The sequence below is a fragment of the Hemiscyllium ocellatum genome, chromosome X, assembly GCF_020745735.1.
Source record: "Hemiscyllium ocellatum isolate sHemOce1 chromosome X, sHemOce1.pat.X.cur, whole genome shotgun sequence".
NCBI lineage: Eukaryota > Metazoa > Chordata > Chondrichthyes > Orectolobiformes > Hemiscylliidae > Hemiscyllium > Hemiscyllium ocellatum.
Genome location: NC_083453.1, coordinates 1,864,931 through 1,884,720, shown reverse-complemented (window position 1 = coordinate 1,884,720; position 19,790 = coordinate 1,864,931). Strand labels below are relative to the sequence as shown.

General features: G+C 47.1%; 1 protein-coding gene across 5 annotated transcripts in view; it reads left to right on the top strand.

Moving 5' to 3' along the window:
* LOC132805765 (calcitonin gene-related peptide type 1 receptor-like) overlaps positions 1 to 19,790 on the top strand; it is a 161,659-nt gene that overhangs the window by 118,283 nt on the left and 23,586 nt on the right. For all 5 annotated transcript variants that reach the window (XM_060821003.1, XM_060821000.1, XM_060821002.1 and 2 more), the window contains 3 exons: positions 390 to 502; positions 10,649 to 10,740; positions 18,677 to 18,803. In XM_060821003.1, the coding sequence (XP_060676986.1) occupies positions 390 to 502; positions 10,649 to 10,740; positions 18,677 to 18,803 (332 nt within the window). The remainder of the gene's footprint in view (positions 1 to 389; positions 503 to 10,648; positions 10,741 to 18,676; positions 18,804 to 19,790) is intronic.

Genomic DNA, 19,790 nt, shown 5'->3' with positions numbered 1-19,790 from the left:
ACTTCCATTCAATGTGCAAGTCTGACCTCGGAATTCCCAGTCATCTGTCATTTTCTTCGAGGAGAAAGTGAGGGCTGCAGATGCTGGAGATGAGAATCGAGAGTGGGATGCTGGAAAAGTACAGCAGGTCAGGCAGCATCCGAGGAACTGGAGAATCAACGTTTCAGGGCAGGATTGAAGTGCTTTTACCCGAAATGTCGATTCTCCTGCTTCTTGGATGCTGCCTGGCCATCTGTGCTTTTCCAGCGCCATACTCTCGACTGTCATTTTCTTCCCTTTTGTCCCACTCGAGTCTCAACGACCTCTGCCTCAATGTTCAATCCATTTGCTTCTTGAATAACTTCAAGAATAGTGAGGCATCTTTGACATGTCTGCAACTCTCTTTTCAGAAAAGGCAACCAAGATCTGTACTGAAAATGGGAAGTGGTATCGACACCCTTCAAGCAATCGGATATGGACCAACTACACCCAGTGCACAGCCCAAACCATGGGCCAGGTCAAGGTGAGGGATTCTGCTGAATTTAGCAGCTCTTTCATTCTCATGAATGCCACATGGTGCATGATGTCTGCTCTGGTGGCATTTGCCTGCAATTTGTCACATTGAAAGGCAGCACCAATCAAAGAAGGATAGGCATTTTGAGCAGGCCGCACTTGAATGGTGCCAATCACTTCAGGAGGAGGTGGTGAGATCACTAGTCATTGACCTGGCATCTCCCAAGCTCTAGGACATGTTAGTAACTGCACTGTTGAGGACAGCGATTTGAACCAATGAAATGCACGGACCCAACACATGCAGAGGACATCCTGACCAACCTTGAGTACATTGAAGAATCTCAAATGGCTGGATATCTGCCTCTTCATTGCCATCCACTTCCCATCCCTCTCCATATCCACCTTCACCCCCCCCCCCTTGCTTCCCACCCCCCTCCCCAGCCTGTAAACCATTCCCCTCCCTCTTCCCACTCTTCCCCTTCCTCATCCTTGGTGGCCCTGCTTCCTCCTCCCTGTTCCTATCCCCATCCTGTTCCAACCCCATCACTATCTATGCCTTTGAGGAAGGAATTCCAGGATCTTGACCCAGCAACTGCGAAGGAGCAATGATACATTTCCATGTCAGGATGGTGAGTGGTTCGGAGAGGAATGTGTGGGGGTGGTGTTCCCATGTAGCTGCTGCCCTCATCCTTCTAAATGGAAGTGGTTGTGGGTTTGGAAGGTGCTAAGGACCTTCAGTTCATTTCTGCCGTGCATCTTTTGATGGGACATACTGCTGCTACTGTGTGTCAGTGATGGAGGGAGGAGTCATTTGGGGATATGATGTCAATCAAGTGGGCTTAATGGTCCAATGAAGAACAAAGAACAGTCTAGTCCAGGAATGGGCCCTTTGACCCACCAGGACTGCGCTAACACATTGTGTCTTTACAAACAAAAAAACCTTTTGTCTCCACGTGGTCCTCTGTTTCCTACCTCACGTATCTCTCAAGAACTCTTGAAAACATTGCTGTTGTATCCACCTCTACCGCCTCCTCTGGCAGCACATTCCAGGTACTTACCAACCTCTGTACAAAGCTTGCCTCTCATATCTCTTTTAAACTGACCCACTTTTATCTTAATCCTATATCCCCTACTAATTGACATTTCTACTCTAGGAAAAAAAGAGTCTGACTACCCGTCCTACCCATGCCTTTCATCATTTGATATGCTTCTCCCAGGTTGCCCCTCACCCTTTGGCATTCAAGTGAAAAGAAACCAATCTCTCCTCATAGATAATACCGGCCAAACAGGCAACATCTTGATCAACCATTTCTGTGCCCTCTTCAAAGCCTCCACATCCTTCTGGGAATGTGGCGACCAGAACTGCACACAATACTCCAAATGTAGCCTGATTAAAGTTTGATACAGCTGCAACATTCCTTGCTAATTCTTAGAATTTATGCTAACTGCTGAAGGCAAGCGTGTCGTATGCCTTCCTGACCACCTTATCCCCTTGTGTTGTCACTGACAGGAAAGTGTGGAGCTGTAAGCTTCGACCCCTCTGTATGTTGATGCTACTAAAGGTTCTGCTATTTTACCGTATACTTCCCTCCTGCGTTAGACCTTCCACAATGCATCACGTCACACTTATCCAGATTAACCTCCATCTGCCATTTCTCCGCCCAGACATGTTGACGCTTCTGCTCCTCGGATGCTGCCTGACCGGCTGTCCTTTTCCAACACCACATGTTTTGACTCTGATCTCCAGCATCTGGAGTCCTTGTTTTTCCCCCATGTCCTTTCGGAACCAACCATATAAACTGAAATGTGGGACAGAAAGCCTGGCATTTCAGAGAGGCGATAATGGTGCAAGGCTATCACTGAGGTGTTATCACTCCTCCCAGATTGATATGAAGAACATGGACTCAGACATCACCACAACCTTTGCAAACGATACAAAACTTCACATTGTTAAGAGACTGAGGGAGGATAGTGAAAGATCAAGGGACAATGGACAGATTGCTGGAATGGCCTGAGAAGTTCCAGATTAAATTTAATGCAGATAAGTGCGAACTGATAGCATTTTGCAGGAAGAGTTGGAGAGGCGACATAAAATAGAAGGCACAGTTGAAATGGAATGCTGCTTGGGACAGGGAGATGATCACAATTGAATGGATGTGGGTGGTTATGTTGAGAAGCGAAAGTGAGGACTGCAAATGCTGGAGATTCGAGTCAAGAGAGTGGTGCTGGAAAAGCACAGCAGGTCAGGCAGCATCTGAGGAGCAGGAGAATTGACGTTTTGGACAAAAGGCCTTCATCAGGAATGAAGCTGGGAGCCTCTGGGGTGGAGAGATAAATGGGTGGGGGGGTTTCGAGGGGAGCTGGAAGAAGGTAGCTGAGAGTGCAATAAGTGGATGGAGGTGGGGATAAAGACGATAGGTGGGAGGGGAAGGTGGTGCAGACAGGTGGGAAGGAAGATAGACAGATGGGACAGGTCATGAGGATGGTGCCTGAGCTGGAAGTTTGGAACTAGGGTGAGGTGGGGGAAGGGGAAATGAGAAAACTGTTGAAGTCCACATTGATGCCCTGGGGTTGAAGTGTTCTGAGGCGGGAGATGAAGCTTTCTTCCTCCAGGCGTCTGGTGGTGAGGGAGCGGCGGTGAAGGAGGCCCAGGACCACCATGTCCTCGGCAGAGTGGGAGGGGGAGTTGAATGGCTCAGCCACGGGCCGGTGTGGTTGATTGGTGCGGGTGTCCCGGAGATGTTCCCTAAAGCGCTCTGCTAGGAGGCGCCCAGTCTCCCCAATGTAGAGGAGACCGCATCGGGAGCAACGGATACAATAAATGATATTAGTGGATGTGCAGGTAAAACTTTGATGGATGTGGAAGGATCCTTTGGGGCCTTGGACAGAGGTGAGGGAGGAGATGTGGGCACAGGTTTTGCAATTCCTACGGTGGCAGGGGAAGGTGCCAGGATGGGAGGGTGGGTTGTTGGGGCGGGGGCGTGGATCTGACAAGGTAGTCACCGAGGGAATGGTCTTTATGGAACGTGGATAGGGGTGGGGAGGGAAAGATATCTCTGGTATTGAGGTCCGTTTTTAGGTGGCGGAAATGGCAGAGGATGATGTGATGTATATGGAGGTTGATGGGGTGGAAGGTGAGGACCAGGGGATTCTGTCCTTATGGTTGGAGGGGTGGGGTTCAAGGGGGGAGGTGCAGGAAGTGGAGGAGATGCAGTGGAGGGCATCATCAACCACGCGGCAAGGGAAATTGCAGTCTTTAAAGAAGGAGGCCATCTGGCAAGTTCTGTGGTGGAACTGGTCCTCCTGGGAGCAGATGCGGTGGAGGTGTTGGGGATAAGGGATAGCATTTTTACAGCAGGCCGGTTGGGAGGAGGTGTAATCCAGGAGGTCGGTGGGTTTGTCGAAAATGTCAGTGTTGAGTCTTCAGCTAACAATCCGTATCACAGCCTTGGATTTAACAGCAGAGATATCAAGTTTCAATGCTAGGGGGCAATGCCAAGACTTTACAAAGCACCCATTTGGGCTGGAGAATCACGTTTGATTTTTGTAAGATTAAGAAGGATATCAAAATCTGGGAAAGTGGATTTAGAGACTGAATCTCCTCTACACTGTCCCTATCAAAGAATTCCAAGACAGGTACAGCTTGAGATTAGATACAGAGTAAATTTCTCTCTACACTTTTAAATTGAAAGTAAAGCTCCCTCTACACTGTCCCCATCAAACATTCCCAGGAATCAGGAATTTCCTGATGAAGGGCTCTGGCCCAAAACGTCGAATTTCCTGTTCCTTGGATGCTGCCTAACCTGCTGTGCTTTAACCAGCAACACATTTTCAGCTCTGAAACTGAAACTAAAACTTCCTCAACTCTTTTAAACCGAGAGCAAAGTTCTCTTTTCACTGTCCCCCATCAAACACTCCCAGGACAGGGATGGCATGGGGTTAGATAAAGTGTAAAGCTCTCTCAACACTGTCCACCCATCAAACACTCCCAGGACACTGTTAGCACAGGGTTAGATACAGAGTAAAGCTCCCTCTACACTGTCCCCCCCCCATCAAACACTCCCAGGACAGGGACAGCACGGGGCTAGATACAGAGTAAAGGTCCCTCTATACTGTCCCCCATCAAACACTCCCAGGACAGGGACAGCACGGGGCTAGATACAGAGTAAAGCTCCTCTACACTATCCTTCATCAAACACTCCAAGGGCAGGGACAGCATGAGGTTGGATAAAAAGTAAAGCTCTCTCTACACTCTTCCCCCATCAAACAGTCCCAGGACAGGGACACCATGGAGTTAGATACAGAGGAAAGCTTCCTCTACATTGTCCCCCATCAAACACAAAGCGAAAGGGAGGGACATTCAAATCCTGTGTACTCTGGATATCATGGAGATCTAGCACCTGATGAAGAGACTAAGGGAGATATAAGGCAGATACCGAGGGCTCAAAGCAGCAGAAGCTCTAGAGTAGAATAAAACACGCAAGAGGGAACTTTAGAAAGAAATTAGGAGAGTGAGCGGCACTGCACGGCATGGTGGCACAGTGGTTAGCACTCTGCCTCACAGCGCTAGAGACCCAGGTTCAATTCCTGCCTCAGGCGACTGACTGTGTGGAGTTTGCATGTTCTCCCCATGTCTCCCTTAGTCTCTTCATCAGGCTCCGGTTTCCTCCCACAGTCCAAAAATGTGTAGGTGAATTGGCCATGCTAAATTGCCCGTAGTGTTAGGTGATGGGGTAAATATAAGGGTCTGGGTGGGTTGCTCTTCGGAGGTTCGGTGTGGACTTGTTGGGCCGAAGGGCCTGTTTTCACACTGTGGGGAATCTAATCTATCAAATCTCTCCAGGAAGGGTTTAGATGGATATGGGCCCCTGACAAGTGGGACTAGATTAGGTTAGGATACTGGTCAGCATGGACGAGTTAGACTGACGGGTCTGTCTGTTTCTGTGTGTTGTACATCTCCATCACTCTGTGACTCTAAATGCAGGTTCATTCTGTCCCTTAGAGATGTTTCTAATAACTTTCCGACATGCCTTTTATTTGTATAGAAGGAGCAAGAGGGTAACTAGAGAAAGTGTTGGCCCACTCAAAGACAAAGGAGGAAAGTTACGCATGGAGTCAGAGAAAATGGTGAGATTCTGGATGTGTACTTTGCATCAGTATTCACCGAGGAGAGGGACATGGTGGATGTAGAGGTTAGGGATCGATGTTTGATTACTCTCGGTCAAGTCGGCATAGGGAGGGAGGAAGAATTGGTTATTCTAAAAGGCAGTAAGATGTACAAGTTCCCAGGTCCAGATGGGATCTATCCCAGGTTACTGAGGGAAGCGAGATAAGATGGTTGGGGCCTTCACAGATATCTTTGCAGCATCCTTGAACGCGGGTGAAGTCCCGGAGGACTGGAGAATTGGTGATGTTGTCCCCTTGTGTAAGAAGGGTAGCAGGGATAATCCAGGTTAAATTGCCCACAGTGTTTAGGGGCATTAGTCAGGGGTAAATGTAGGGTAGAGGAATGGGTCTGGGTGGGTTACACTGCAGAGGGTCGGTGTGGTCATATTGGGCCAAAGGGCCTGTTTCCACACTGTAGGGATTCTAATTTTTCTAAAAAAGGGCTTATCAGTAATAGGCAGCATGGTTTTGTGCAGGGAAGGTCATGTCTTACAAACTTAATAGAATTCTTTGAAGAGATGTTAAAGTTGATTGATGAGGGAAGGGATGTAGATGTTAGAGATATGGACTTCAGTAAGGCGTTTGATAAGGTTCCTCATGATTGGCTCATGGAGAATGTAATGGGGTCCAGGGAGTACTGGCTAGATGCACAGAGCACTGGCTGGGCATCGGGAGACAGAGTTGTAGTGGAAGGAAGTTTCTCAAAATGGAGAACTGTGACCAGTGATGTTCCACAGAGACCTGTGCTAGGATCACTGTTGTATGTGATATACATAAATGATCTAGAGGAAGGTATAGGTGGTGTGATTAGCAAGTTTGCAGATGACACCAAGATTAGTGGAGTAGCAGATAGTGAAGGGGACTGTCAGAGAGTGCAGTAGAATATAGATAGATTGGAGAGTTGGGCATAGAAATGGCAGATGGAGTTCAATCTGGGCAAATATGAGGTGATGCGTTTTGGAAGATTCAATTCAAGAGTGAACTCTACAGTAAATGGCAAAGTCCAGGGAAATATTGATGTACATAGAGAGATCTGGGTGTTCAGGTCCATTGTTCCCTGAAGGTGGCAATGCAGGTCAATCGAGTGATCAAGAAGGCATACAGCATGTTTTCCTTCATTGGACGGGGTATTGAGTACAAAAATTGGCAGGTCATGTTAGAGTTGTATAAGACGCATTTGGAATACTGCGTACAGTTCTGGTTGCTACATTACCAAAGGGATGTGGATGAGGGTGCAGAGGGGGCTCACTCAGGTGTTGCCTGGTATGGAGGGTGCTGGCTATGAAGAGAGATTGAGTAGATTAGGATTATTTTCATTAGAAAGACAAAGCTTGAGGTGGGGGGAGGGGGGGGGAACCTAATTAAAATCTACAAAATCACAAGAGGTATGGACAGGGTGGATAGCAAGAAGCTTTTTCCCAGACTGGGGGATTCAATTACTAGGGGTCATGAGTTCAAGGTGAGAGGGGTAAGAGAGATATACATGAAACGTTCAATACGCAGAGCCTGGAACACGTTGTCAGCAGCAATGGTAACGGCGGGCACGATAGCGCCATTTAAGATGTATCTGGACAGGTACATGAATGGGCAGGGAGTGGAGGGATAGAGATACTTGGAAATGTACTTAGATGGGAGACAGTTTTAGATAGAGGATCTGGATCAGCGCAGGCTTGGATTCCTGTGTTGGAATTGTCTTTGGTCTTTGTGCACCAAGGTCCCTCTGATCCTCCGTGTTTCCCAGGGTCTTACCTTTCACCAGGTATTCCCTTACCTTGTTTGACTTGCCCAGGTGCATCACCTCATGTTTATCTAGATTGAATTCCACTTGTGACCGATCAGTCATTCTGACCAGCCCATCCATATCCTCCTGTAATTTCAGGGTATCCTCCTCACTATTGAGCACCCCACAAATATTTGTATTGTCCGCAAGTTTACTTAACAACCTTCCGACATTCAAGTCTTACATAATGCAGAAACAGTAAGGGCCTGAACACAGTGGGACCCTACTGAACACAAACGCCCAGGCACAAAAACACGTCTCAACCATCTTTCAGCCACTCAGTCGAATGTGGATCCAATTTGACAAATTTCCTTGGATCCTATTGGCTCTTACCTTTTCAATCTGTCTCCTATGCAGAACCTTATCGAAAGCCTTGTTGAAGGACATGTAGGCTATGTCAAATGCATTATCTATCCACCCCTTCAAAAAATTCAAACATGTTAATCAGACATGACCTCCGCTTAAAGTGGTTGAGAAGATACATTGTATACTTGCCTTGGAGCTTAAGAGCAGGGAGATGATGCTGAAACTGCATAAAATGTTAGGCGATAGCTAGAGTATTGTGTGCAATTCTGGAAACCACATTATAAGAGGGATGTGATAGCGCTGGAGAGGAGGCAAAGAGGTTTTACCAGGATATTGCGTGGTCTGGAATCGCAGAGCCTTGGAGTCATAAAGCACAGAAACAGCCCCTTTATCCAACTCATCCATGCTGACTGGCCTCCCAAAGTAAACTAGTCCCATTTGCCTGCATTTGGCTCATTTCCCTCTAAACCCTTCCTAATCATGGACATATCCAAATGTCTTTTAAATTATAAGCGATAGGGTTTATAATCATCTAGAAGGGAATAAGTTGATGAGGGATATCAACATGGTTTTATGAAGGGTAGGTCGTGCCTCACAAAGTTTATTGAGTTCTTTGAGATGGTGACTGAATAGGTGGATGAGGGAAAAACAGTTGATGTGGTGTATATGGATTTCAGTAAGGCGTTTGACAAGGTTCACCACAGTAGGCTATTGTACATAATAAGGAGGCCTGGGATTGAGGGGGATTTAGTGGTTTGGATCAGAAATTGGCTTGCTGAAAGAATACAGAGGCTGGTGGTTGATGGGAAATGTTCATCCTGGAGTATAGTTACCAGTGGTGTACCGCAAGGATCTGTTTTGGGTCCACTGCTGTTTGTCATTTTTATAAATGACCTGGATGAGGACGTAGAAGGATGGGTTAGTAAATTTGCAGACGAGACTAAGGTCGGTGAAGTTGTGGATAATGTTGAAGGATGTTGTATTTTACAGATGAACATAGATAAGCTGCAGAGCTGGGCTGAGAGGTAGCAAATGGAGATTAATGCAGAAAAGTCAAGGTCATTCACTTTGGAAGGAGCAACAGGAGTGCAGAGTACTGGGCTAATGGTAAGAGTCTTAGTCATGTAGAAGAACAGAGAGATCTCGGTGTCCATGTGCATAGATCCCTGAAAGTTGCCACCCAGGTTGCTGGGGTTGTTAAGAAGGCATATGGTGTGCTAGCTTTTATTGGTAGAGGAATTAAGTTTTGGAGCCATGAGGTCATGCTGCAGCTGTACAAAACTCTGGTGCGGCCGCACTTGGAGTATTGCATCCAGTTCTGGTCACTGCATTATAGGAAGGATATGGAAGCTTTGGAAAGGGTTCAGAGGAGATTTACTGGGATGTTGCCTGGTATGGAAGGAATGTCTCATGAGGAAAGGCTGAGGGACTTGAGGCTGTTCTCGTTCGAGAGAAGGAGGTTGAGAGATGACTGAATTGAGACATATAAGATAATCAGAGGGTGAGATAGGGTGGACAGTGAGAGCGGATGGTGATGACTAACATGTGGGGACATAGCTTTAAATTGAGGGGTGATAGATATGGGGCAGATATCAGAGGTAGTTTCTTTACTGAGAGAGTAGTAGGGGCGTGGAATGCACTGAAAATGTGTTGCTGGTTAAAGCGCAGCAGGTCAGGCAGCATCCAAGGAACAGGAAATTCGACGTTTCGGGCTAAAGCCCTTCATCAGGAATCAGATGCCTGCAACAGTAGTAGACTCACCAACTTTAAGGGCATTTTAATGGTCATTGGATGGGATCTGGATGATAATGGAATCGTGCAGGAAGGATGGGCTTCTGATTGGTTCCACAGGTTGGCACAGCATCGAGGGCCAAGGAGCCTGTACTGTGCTGCCCGCTCTGTAATGTTCTGTGTTCCAAATGTTGCATCTACTATGGGCTTCAGTTTTGAAGAGAATTTGGACAGACTGATGTCTTAATCATTAGAGCAGCGGAGATTGAGAGGGAACATGATTGAGATGTGGTATATTTGAGGGGCATAGATAGGGTGGACAGGAAGAAACTGTCCCCTTGATGGAGGATGAATGACCATGGGTGTAGCTTTAAGGTAAGGGACAGGAGGAGATGTGAGGAAAAGGTTTTTCAGAGAGTGGTGGGAATCTGAAGTCTATTGCTGATATACTGGTAAAAACCCTTAAATCATTCAAGAAGTATTTAGATGTGTACTTGTGATGCCAAGGCATACAAGGCCAAGTGCTGGAGCATTGGATTGGAATAGTTAGGTGGCTGTTTTTGACTGGAATTGATGCAATGGGCCAAAGGGCCTTTCGCTCTACTGTAGATCTCTATAACTCTCTGACTCCCAGGATAGGGACAGCATGGGGTTAGATACAGAGTAAAGCTCCCAGGACAGAGACAGCACAGTGTTAGATACAGAGTAAAGATCCCTCTACACTGTCCCCCATCAAACACTCCCAGGACAGGGACAGCACGGGGTTAGATACAGAGTAAAGCTTCCTCTACACTGACCCCCTCAAACATTGCCAGGACTGGAAGGGCTTGAAGTGAGCTACTGGAGACCATCATCCATTCTGTTCACCAGAGCACAGCAAGTCAATGGGTTTCTGTTGACTGGGTGTTGCTTTGATGTTTGTGTTGGGAGGTTGCTTGTAAACGAGACAGTCCAAGGCTGTCACATGTTAACTTGGTTCTGGATGGCACCATAACGATGTGGCGGAATCATGTGTTCACCATCTCGTCTGGGGCAGAGGAGTGAACATTCCTGACTGATGTGTTTAACATTAAACAACAGGGGACTGTGATGTTTAGTGGGATGTGCTTTTGTTGATCTTCTATACAGGAATGCAAATTGTTCTTTCTAACTTTTGTCTTTCTATATTTGCAGACAGTATGGAATCTCTACTATTCGGCTATTACAGGTCATGTGATTTCTATCATCTGCTTACTCCTTGCCTTGTCTATCTTCTGCTACTTCAAGTAAGTTTACAATTTGACAAGTTTTCTCCTGGAAATACTGAGTCAGTCACACTGACTGGGCAAGGCCGTGTCATCGCATATCATGTTTGTTGTGATATTACTTTAAATAAGGTGGCCAGGCCATTTATCCCACACTCTCCTCCTCACTCCCTCACGCACAAAAAACCCAAAGAACAAAGAACATTCCGGCACAGGAACAGGCCCTTCGGCCCTCCAAGCCTGCGCCGATCCAGATCCTCTATCTAAACCTGTTGCCTGGTTTCTAAGGATCTGTATCCCTCTGCTCCCTGCCCATTCATGTATCTGTCTAGGTACATCTTAAATGACACTATTGTGCCCACCTCTACCACCTCCACTGGCAACACGTTCCAGGCACCCACCACCCTCTGCATAAAGAACTTTCCACACATACCTCCCTTAAACCTTTCCCCTCTACTTTGAACTCATGACCCCTAGTAATTGAGTTCCCCACCCTAGGAAAAAAAGCTTTTTGCTCTCCTCTCTGTCTATACCCTTCATGATTTTGTAGACCTCAATCAGATCCCCCCTCAACTTCCTTCTTCCTAATGAAAATAATCCTAATCTACTCAACTTCTCTTCATCCTGGTGAACTTCCCTGCACCGTCTCCGAACCATCCACATCCATTTGGTAATGTGGCAAGCAGAACTGTACGCAGTATTCCAAACATGGCCAAACCAAAGTCTTATACAACTGTAACATGACCTGCCAACTCTTGTACTCAATACCCCGTCCGATGAAGGAAAGCATGCCTTCTTGATGACTCTACTGACCTGCGTTGCCACGTTCAGGGTACAGTGGACCTGAACACCCAGATCTCTCTGTCCATCAATTTTCCTCATGACGTTTCCACTTACAGTCTAGTTCGCTCTGGAATTGGATCGTCCAAAATGCATTTCCTCGCATTTGCCCGGATTGAATACCATCTGCCGTTTCTCTCCCCAACTCTCCAATCTATCTGTATTCTGCTGTATTCCCTGACAGTCCCCTTCACTATCTGTTACTCCACCAAACTTAGTGTCATCTGCAAACTTGTTAATATGACAACCTACACCTTCCTCCAAATTATATCTGTATACCACAAGCAACAGTGGTCCCAGCACGGACCCCTGTGGGACACCACTGCTCACAGGTCTCCGTTTTGAGAAGCTCCTTTCCATTACCACTGTCTGTCGCCTATTGCCCAACCAGTTCTCAATCCATCCAGCCACATACAACTTCACCTTCTTCATCAGTCTACCATGGGGAACATTATCAAACGTCTTACTGAAGTCCATGTATATGACATCTACAGCCTTTCCCTCATCAATCAGCTTTGCTACTTCCTCAAAGAATTCTATTAGCTTTCTAAGACCTGACCTTGCCTGCACAAAATCTTGTTGCCTATCAATGATAAGCCCATTTACTTCCAAATGGGTACATATCCTATCCCTTAGTATCTTCTCCAGTAGCTTCCCTATCACTGACGTCAGGCTCACCACTCTGTAATTACCTGGATTATTCCTGCTACCCCTCTTAAACCGATGCAAAGTATTCATTAAGAATCTCATCCATTTTCTCTGACTCCACACATATCTTCCCCCTTTGTCCTTGAGTGGGCCATCCCTAGTTGCCCTCTTGCTCCTTATATACAAATAAGAGGCTTTGGGGTTTTCCTTAACCCTGCTCGCTAAGGATATCTCATGACCCTCTTAATTCCTCGTTTCAGATTGGTCCTGCATTCCTGATATTCTTTCGAAGCTTTGTCTGACTTCAATCGCTTACACTATATGTACGCATCCTTTTTCCTCTTAGCTAGGCTCACAATTTCACCTGACATCCATAGTTTCGTAATCCTGCCATTTCCATCCCTCATTTTCACAGGGACATGTCTGCCCTGCATTCTAATCAACCTCGCTTTAAAAACCTCCCACATAACAAATCTGGATTTCCCTTCAAACAGCTGCTCCCAATCCACATTTCCCAGCTCCTGCTGAATTTTGTTATAATTGGCCATCCCCCAATTTAGCATTCTTCCTTTAGGACCACTTTTGTCTTTGTCCATGTATGTTCTAAAACCTAATTGTGATCACTATTCCCAAAGTAATCCCCCACTGAAACTTCAACCAACTGGCTGGGCTCATTCCCCAACACCAGGCCCAGGTCCAACCCTTCCCGAGTTGGACTGCTCACATACTGCTCTCGAAAACCCTCCTGGATACTCCTTACAAATTCTGCTCTGTCCAATCCTCTAACACAAACTGAATCCCAGTCAATGTTTGGAAAATTAAAATTTCCTATCACCACCACACCTTGTAATATCCCACCCAGTCTAATTCCACTCTCCCCCTCTCTCCTCATACTCTTTAATATGCTACCCAATCTAATTTTGCTCTCAATGCCCTCCACATTCCCTTTTGTGTCCCAAAATGCATGATCCCAGTCTCATTTTCACTCCGGACAGCCTTTAGTATCCCACACAGGTGAATCACACTCTTCCACTATTTATCCACACCATTTAATATCTTACCCAGACAAATTCCTCCACTTTCCCCTCATTTCCCTCAGCCTTTAATATCCCAACCAGTCTAATCCCACCCTCCCCAGTCACTCCCCAAATTCTTTTCTACTCCTCCTTCCAGTAAATCTCTCCAGTTTCTTTTGATAGCATGAATGAAATACACTACAACGATGGGTTTTGGCAGAGAATCCCACATTCTAACCATGTGTGATGAAGTTTATTTGTATTTCCCATAATTTTCCTTGACACAAAAGATTGCTTGTCATTGATTGGATGTGGGTGTCGCAGGTTGGGCCCAGTATTTATTGCCCCGTCCCTAATTGCCTCCTTGAGAAGGTGGGGGTGAGCTGCCATCTTGAACCGCTGCAGTCCATGTGCTGTGAGTTGACCCACAATGCCCTGAGGGAGGGAATTCCAGGATTTTGACCCAGTGACACTGAAGGAACAGGGATATATTTCCAAGTCAGGATGATGAGGGGCTTGGAGGGGGAATTGCAGTGGGCGGTGTTCCCATGTACCTGCTGCCCTTGTCCTTCTCGATGGAAGTGGTGGTGGGTTTGGAAGGTGCTGTCTGAGGATCTTTGGTGAGTTTCTGCAGTACATCTTGTAGATGGTACACACTGCTGTTACTGAGCATCGGGGGGGGGGGGGGGGGGGGGAGGGAGGGGGTAGTATACACTGCTGTTACTGAGCGTCGGTGGGGGGGAGGGAGGGGATGGTACACACTGCTGTTACTGTGCGTCGGTGGATGTTTGTGGATGTGGGGCAAATCAAGCGGCTGCTTTGTCCTGGATGGCATCAAGCTTCTTGAGTGTTGTTGGGGCTGCCCCCATCCAGGGGCAAGTGGGGAGTGTTGTCAGGGCCCATAGCCTTTGCAGTATCCAGTGTCTCCAACCGTTGCTGATATCACATGGAGTGAATCGGATTGGCTGAGGATTGGGATCTATGATGCTGGGGATCACTGGAGGAGGCCGAGATGGATCATCCACTCAGCACTTCTGGCTGAAGATTGCTGTGAAAGCTTCAGCCTGACCTTTTGCCCTGATGTGCTGGGCTCCTCCATCATCGAGGATGGGGAGATTTGTGGGGGCTCCTCCTCCAGTGAGTTGTTTAATCCCCCACCACCATTCACCACTGGATGTGGCAGCACTGCAGAGCTTAGATCTGATCCAGTGATTGTGGGATCGCTTAGCTCTGTCTATCACTTGCTGCTTCTGCTGTTTGGCATGTAAGTAATCCTGTTTGGTGGCTTCACCTCTCTCCACACTGGAGGCTCCCTGCCTTCAGTCCTGCTGAAGGGCTTTTGCCTGAAACGTTGATTTTCCTGCTCCTCGGATGCTGCCTGACCGGCTGTGCTTTTCCAGCACCACTCTAATCTATACCTGGTGCTGCTCCTGCCTTGCCCTCCTGCACTCTCCATTGAACCAGGGTTGATCCCCTGGCTTGATGGTAATGGTTGAGTGGGGGATATGCCGGGCCATGAGGTTACAGATTGGGCTGGAGTACAGTTCAGCTGCTGCTGATGGCCCACAGCGCCTCATGGATGCCCAGTCCTGAGTTGCTGGATCTGATCAAAATCTGTCCCATTGAGCACAGTGATAGTGCCACACAACACGATGGAGGGTATTCTCAATGTGAAGGTGGGACTTTGTCTCCAAAAGGAAGGCAGGGCAGGTGACTGAGGTATCAGTGGGGGAGCACTTTGGGGCCAGCAACCATAATTCTATTTGTTTTAAAATAGTGATGGAAAAGGATAGACCAGCTCTAAAAGTTGAAGTTCTAAATTGGAGAAAGGCCAATTTTGACGGTGTTAGGCAAGAACTTTTGAAAGCTGATTGGAGGCAGATGTTCGCAGGTAAAGGGACAGCTGGAACATGGGAAGCCTTCAGAAATGAGATAACAAGAATCCAGTGAAAGTATATTCCTGTCAGGGTGAAAGGGAAGGCTGGTAGGTATAGGGAATGCTGGATGACTAAAGAAATTGAGGGCTTGGTTAAGAAAAAGAAGGAAGCATATGTCAGGTATAGACAGGATAGATCGAGTGAATCCTTAGAAGAGTATAAAGAAAGTAGGAGTATACTTAAGAGGGAAATCAGGAGGGCAAAACGGGGACATGAGATAGCTTTGGCAAATAGAATTAAGGAGAATCCAAAGGGTTTTTACAAATATATTAAGAACAAAAGGGTAACTAGGGAGAGAATAGGGCCCCTCAAAGATCAGCAAGGCGGCCTTTGTGTGTAACCACAGAAAATGGGGGAGATACTAAATGAATATTTTGCATCAGTATTTACTGTGGAAAAGGATATGGAAGATATAGACTGTAGGGAAATAGATGGCGACATCTTGCAAAATGTCCAGATTACAGAGGAGGAAGTGCTGGATGTCTTGAAATGGTTAAAGGTGGATAAATCCCCAGGACCTGATGAGGTGTACCCGAGAACTCTGTGGGAAGCTAGAGAAGTGATTGCTGGGCCTTTTGCTGGGATATTTATATCATCGATAGTCACAGGTGAGGTGCCGGAAGACTGGAGGTTGGCAAACGTGGTGCCACTTTTAAGAAGGGCGGTAAAGACAAACCAAGGAGCTATAGACCGGTGAGCCTGACATCGGTAGTGGGCAAGTTGTTGGAGGGAATTCTGAGGGACAGGATGTACGTGTATTTGGAAAGGCAAGGACTGATTAGGGATAGTCAACATGGCTTTGTGCGTGGGGAATCATGTCTCACAAACTTGATTGAGGTTTTTGAAGAAGTAGCAAAGAATATTGACGAGGACAGAGCAGTAGATGTGATCAATATGGACTTCAGTAAGGTGTTCGACAAGGTTCCCCATGGGAGACTGATTAGCAAGGTTAGATCTCATGGAATACAGGGAGAACTAGCCATTTGGATACAGAACTGGCTCAAAGGTAGAAGACAGAGGGTGGTGGTGGAGGGTTGTTTTTCAGACTGGACGCCTGTGACCATTGGAGTGCCACAAGGATCGGTGCTGGGCCCTCTACTTTTTGTCATTTACATAAATTATTTGGATGCGAGCGTAAGAGGTACAGTTAGTAAGTTTGCAGATGACACCAAAAGTGGAGGTGTAGTGGGCAGCGAAGCGAATTACAACAGGATCTGGACCAGATGGGCCAATGGGCTGAGAAGTGGCAGATGGAGTTTAATTCAGATAAATGCGAAGTGTTGCATTTTGGGAAAGCAAATCTTAGCAGGACTTATACACTTAATGGTAAGGTCCTCGGGTGTGTTGCTGAACAAAGAGACTTTGGAGTGCAGGTTCATAGCTCCTTGAAAGTGGAGTCGCAGGTAGATAGGATAGTGAAGAAGGCGTTTGGTATGCTTTCCTTTATTGGTCAGAGTATTGAGTATAGGAGTTGGGAGGTCATGTTGCTGCTATACAGGACATTGGTTAGGCCACTGTTGGAATATTGCGTGCAATTCTGGTCTCCTTCCTATTGGAAAGATGTTGTGAAACTTGAAAAGGGTTCAGAAAAGATTTACAAGGATGTTGCCAGGGTTGGAGGATCTGAGCTACAGGGAGAGGCTGAACAGACTGGGGCTGTTTTCCCTGGAGAGTCAGAGGCTGAGGTGACCTTATAGAGGTTTACAAAATTATGAGGGGCATGGATAGGGTAAATAGACAAAGTCTTTTCCCTGGGGTCAGGGAGTCCAGAACTAGAGGGCATAGGTTTAGGGAGAGAGGGGAAAGACATAAAAGAGACCTAAGGGGCAACGTTTTCATGCAGAGGGTGGTACGTGTATGGAATGAGCTGCCAGAGGATGTGGTGGAGGCTGGTAAAATTGCAACATTTAAGAGGCATTTGGATGGGTATATGAATAGGAAGGGTTCGGAGGGATATGGGCCGGGTGCTGGCAGGTGGGACTAGATTGGGTCGGGATAACTGGTCGACATGGACGAGTTGGACCAAAGGGTCTGTTTCCATGCTGTACATCTCTATGACTCTATGACTGTTTGTGAGGTGGTCAGTCTTACCGATACTGTCATGGACAGATACATCTGCAGCTGGCAGATTGGTAAGGATGAGGTTGAGGATGTTTTTCCCTCTTGTTGGTTCCCCCACCACCTGCCGCAGACCCAGGGTAGCAGCTATGTCCTTTAGGACCTGACCAGCTCGGTCAGTAACACTGCTGCTGCTGAGCCCCTCTTGGTGGTGGACATTGAGATCCCCCACCCAGGGTACACTCTGTGACCTTGCCACCCTCAGTGCTTCCTCTAAGTGTTGTTCCATGTGGAGGAGTACTGATTCATCAGCCGAGGGAGGATGGTACGTGGGAATCAGCAGGAGGGTTCCTTGCCCAGGTTTAACCTGAAGCCATGAGACTCCATGGGGCCCAGAGTCAATGTTGAGGACTGCCAGAGCAATTCCCTCCCGACTGTATCCCACTGCGCCCCCCCATCTCAGCTGGGTCTGTCCTGCCGGTGGGACAGGATGTATCCAGGGATGGTGGTGGTGGATGGTGGTGTCTGGGACCTTGTCTGGAAGGTATGATTCCGTGAGGATGACTATGTCAGGCTGTTCCTTGATTAGTCTGTGAGACAGCTCCCCCAATTCTGGCATTAGCCCCCAGGTGTTAGTGAGGAGAGCCTTGCAGGGCTCACAGAGCTGTTTCTGCCGTTGTCTTTTCTGATTCCAAGGTGTCTGCTCAGTGATCCATCTGGTTTTATTTCTTTGAGACTGTAGCAATTGATACAACTTGAATGGCCTGCTAGGCCATTTCAGAGGGCAATTGAGAGTCTATCACATTGTTGTGGGTCTGGATTTGAGAAGGTGTTCATGAGCTGTCTTCCTGATCCACTAGAAGCCATTTGGTGTAGGCAGTCTCCCCATTCGGGAGGGAGTTCCAACTAAATGCTCACGAAACCATATTGACCAGTGAAGTCACTGGCGTTTCGTGTGGTCTGTGATCTGTACAGAACGTGACTGGGAGGCCCAAGCCAAGTCCAGAATTGATCTGTGAGCCGTAATTGAGATGATCCAGGTGTGTCAATGGCACCCTGCCCTAGAAATCATTCCCTCCCCTTGATCAGCTTTCCAATTTCGGGAGCTTTGGACTGTCAGCAAGATCCCAGGGAGTAGACAGAATGGGAACTTCAATCTCTCATGATGCAGAACAAAAGGGCGAGGCTGCTCCTGCCCCCACCTACCCACTTGCCATTGAACCCATAAACATGCAAATCCTGACTCAAGCTGATCAGTGCAGAGATCAGTACTGCCCAGATGTAGATTGACTATTGGACTGTATGGGGCATCTCAGCCTACCTCAGCATGTCCGCATGGATGGCCCTCAGTCTGCAACTCGAGGCCCATGGTTGGTGAGGCAGTGCTCTTCCAGTGGGGTCAGGCAGGAAGCTCAATCTCATCCTAACTCTGAAAGACAATCTTGCTTTGTCCTGCAGGAGTCTCAGCTGCCAGCGGATCTCACTGCACAAAAACCTCTTCGTATCATACATCCTCAACTCCATCGTCAGCATCATTTGGCTGCAGGTTGTAGCCAATAACCAGGATTTGATATCGAGGAACCCTGTAAGTCTGAGCCGCGTTAAAAGAAACATCATTGTTACACTGAGAGCTGCAAGCACAGTCTCTCGATGCTGCACCTCACGGTTTCCTTCTCGGCATCTTTACCTAAACAAAGGGCAAGAGCTGAGCATCATACAGAGCAAGAAGGCAAGCTGTCTGAGCACCAGGCACAACCTGAACTACCATGGCCTTTGCCAAGTCGGAGTCAAACACTTGCTCTTTTGTAAATGCCCAAACTTGCGCTGAAGACCTGCGCTAAAATACATTGGCAACGTCATCATTATGCCTGCTCAGAATGGTTAAATGCTAACTGTTAGCTATACACTGTATCGCAATCAATCATGTGCAAAATCAATTCGCCCTGAAACTGTGTCCAGGCCACTCATCTGTTAGCGCGCTGTTTGGAGAAATGCAATTAGACAATAGACAATAGACAATAGGTGCAGGAGTAGGCCATTCAGCCCTTCGAGCCTGCACCACCATTCAATATGATCATGGCTGATCATCCTTAATCAGTATCCTGTTCCTGCCTTATCTCCATAATCCTTGATTCCACTATCTTTGAGAGCTCTATCCAACTCTTTCTTAAATGAATCCAGAGACTGGGCCTCCACTGCCCTCTGGGCACTGCCAATTGTACTTGGGGGGTTTGCTAGCTCACCATAGTTATGTGACCACTACTTCTGCTGTGAGTACCTTTGTGTGCAGTTGGTAACAGGCATTAGACACTCATAACATGATGCCAGGGTGATGCAGCTGTAAATGCACGGATTTTCAGAGCTGTAAGCTGTAACTGTGAAAAAGATGGGAATGAGAAAGTTAAAAAGCCTGTAACTAGGAGGGTCCAAATGGCTATGAATGTTCCACTCCCTGTTGCTTTGATAATGAAAGGAGATATGAAAGAGAATTGAATTTTATTTTCCTTTCTCAATGGCAAAACTGTGAAATAACAGCATAATGAATATTTAAAAACTGAAGTCAGAAGACTTT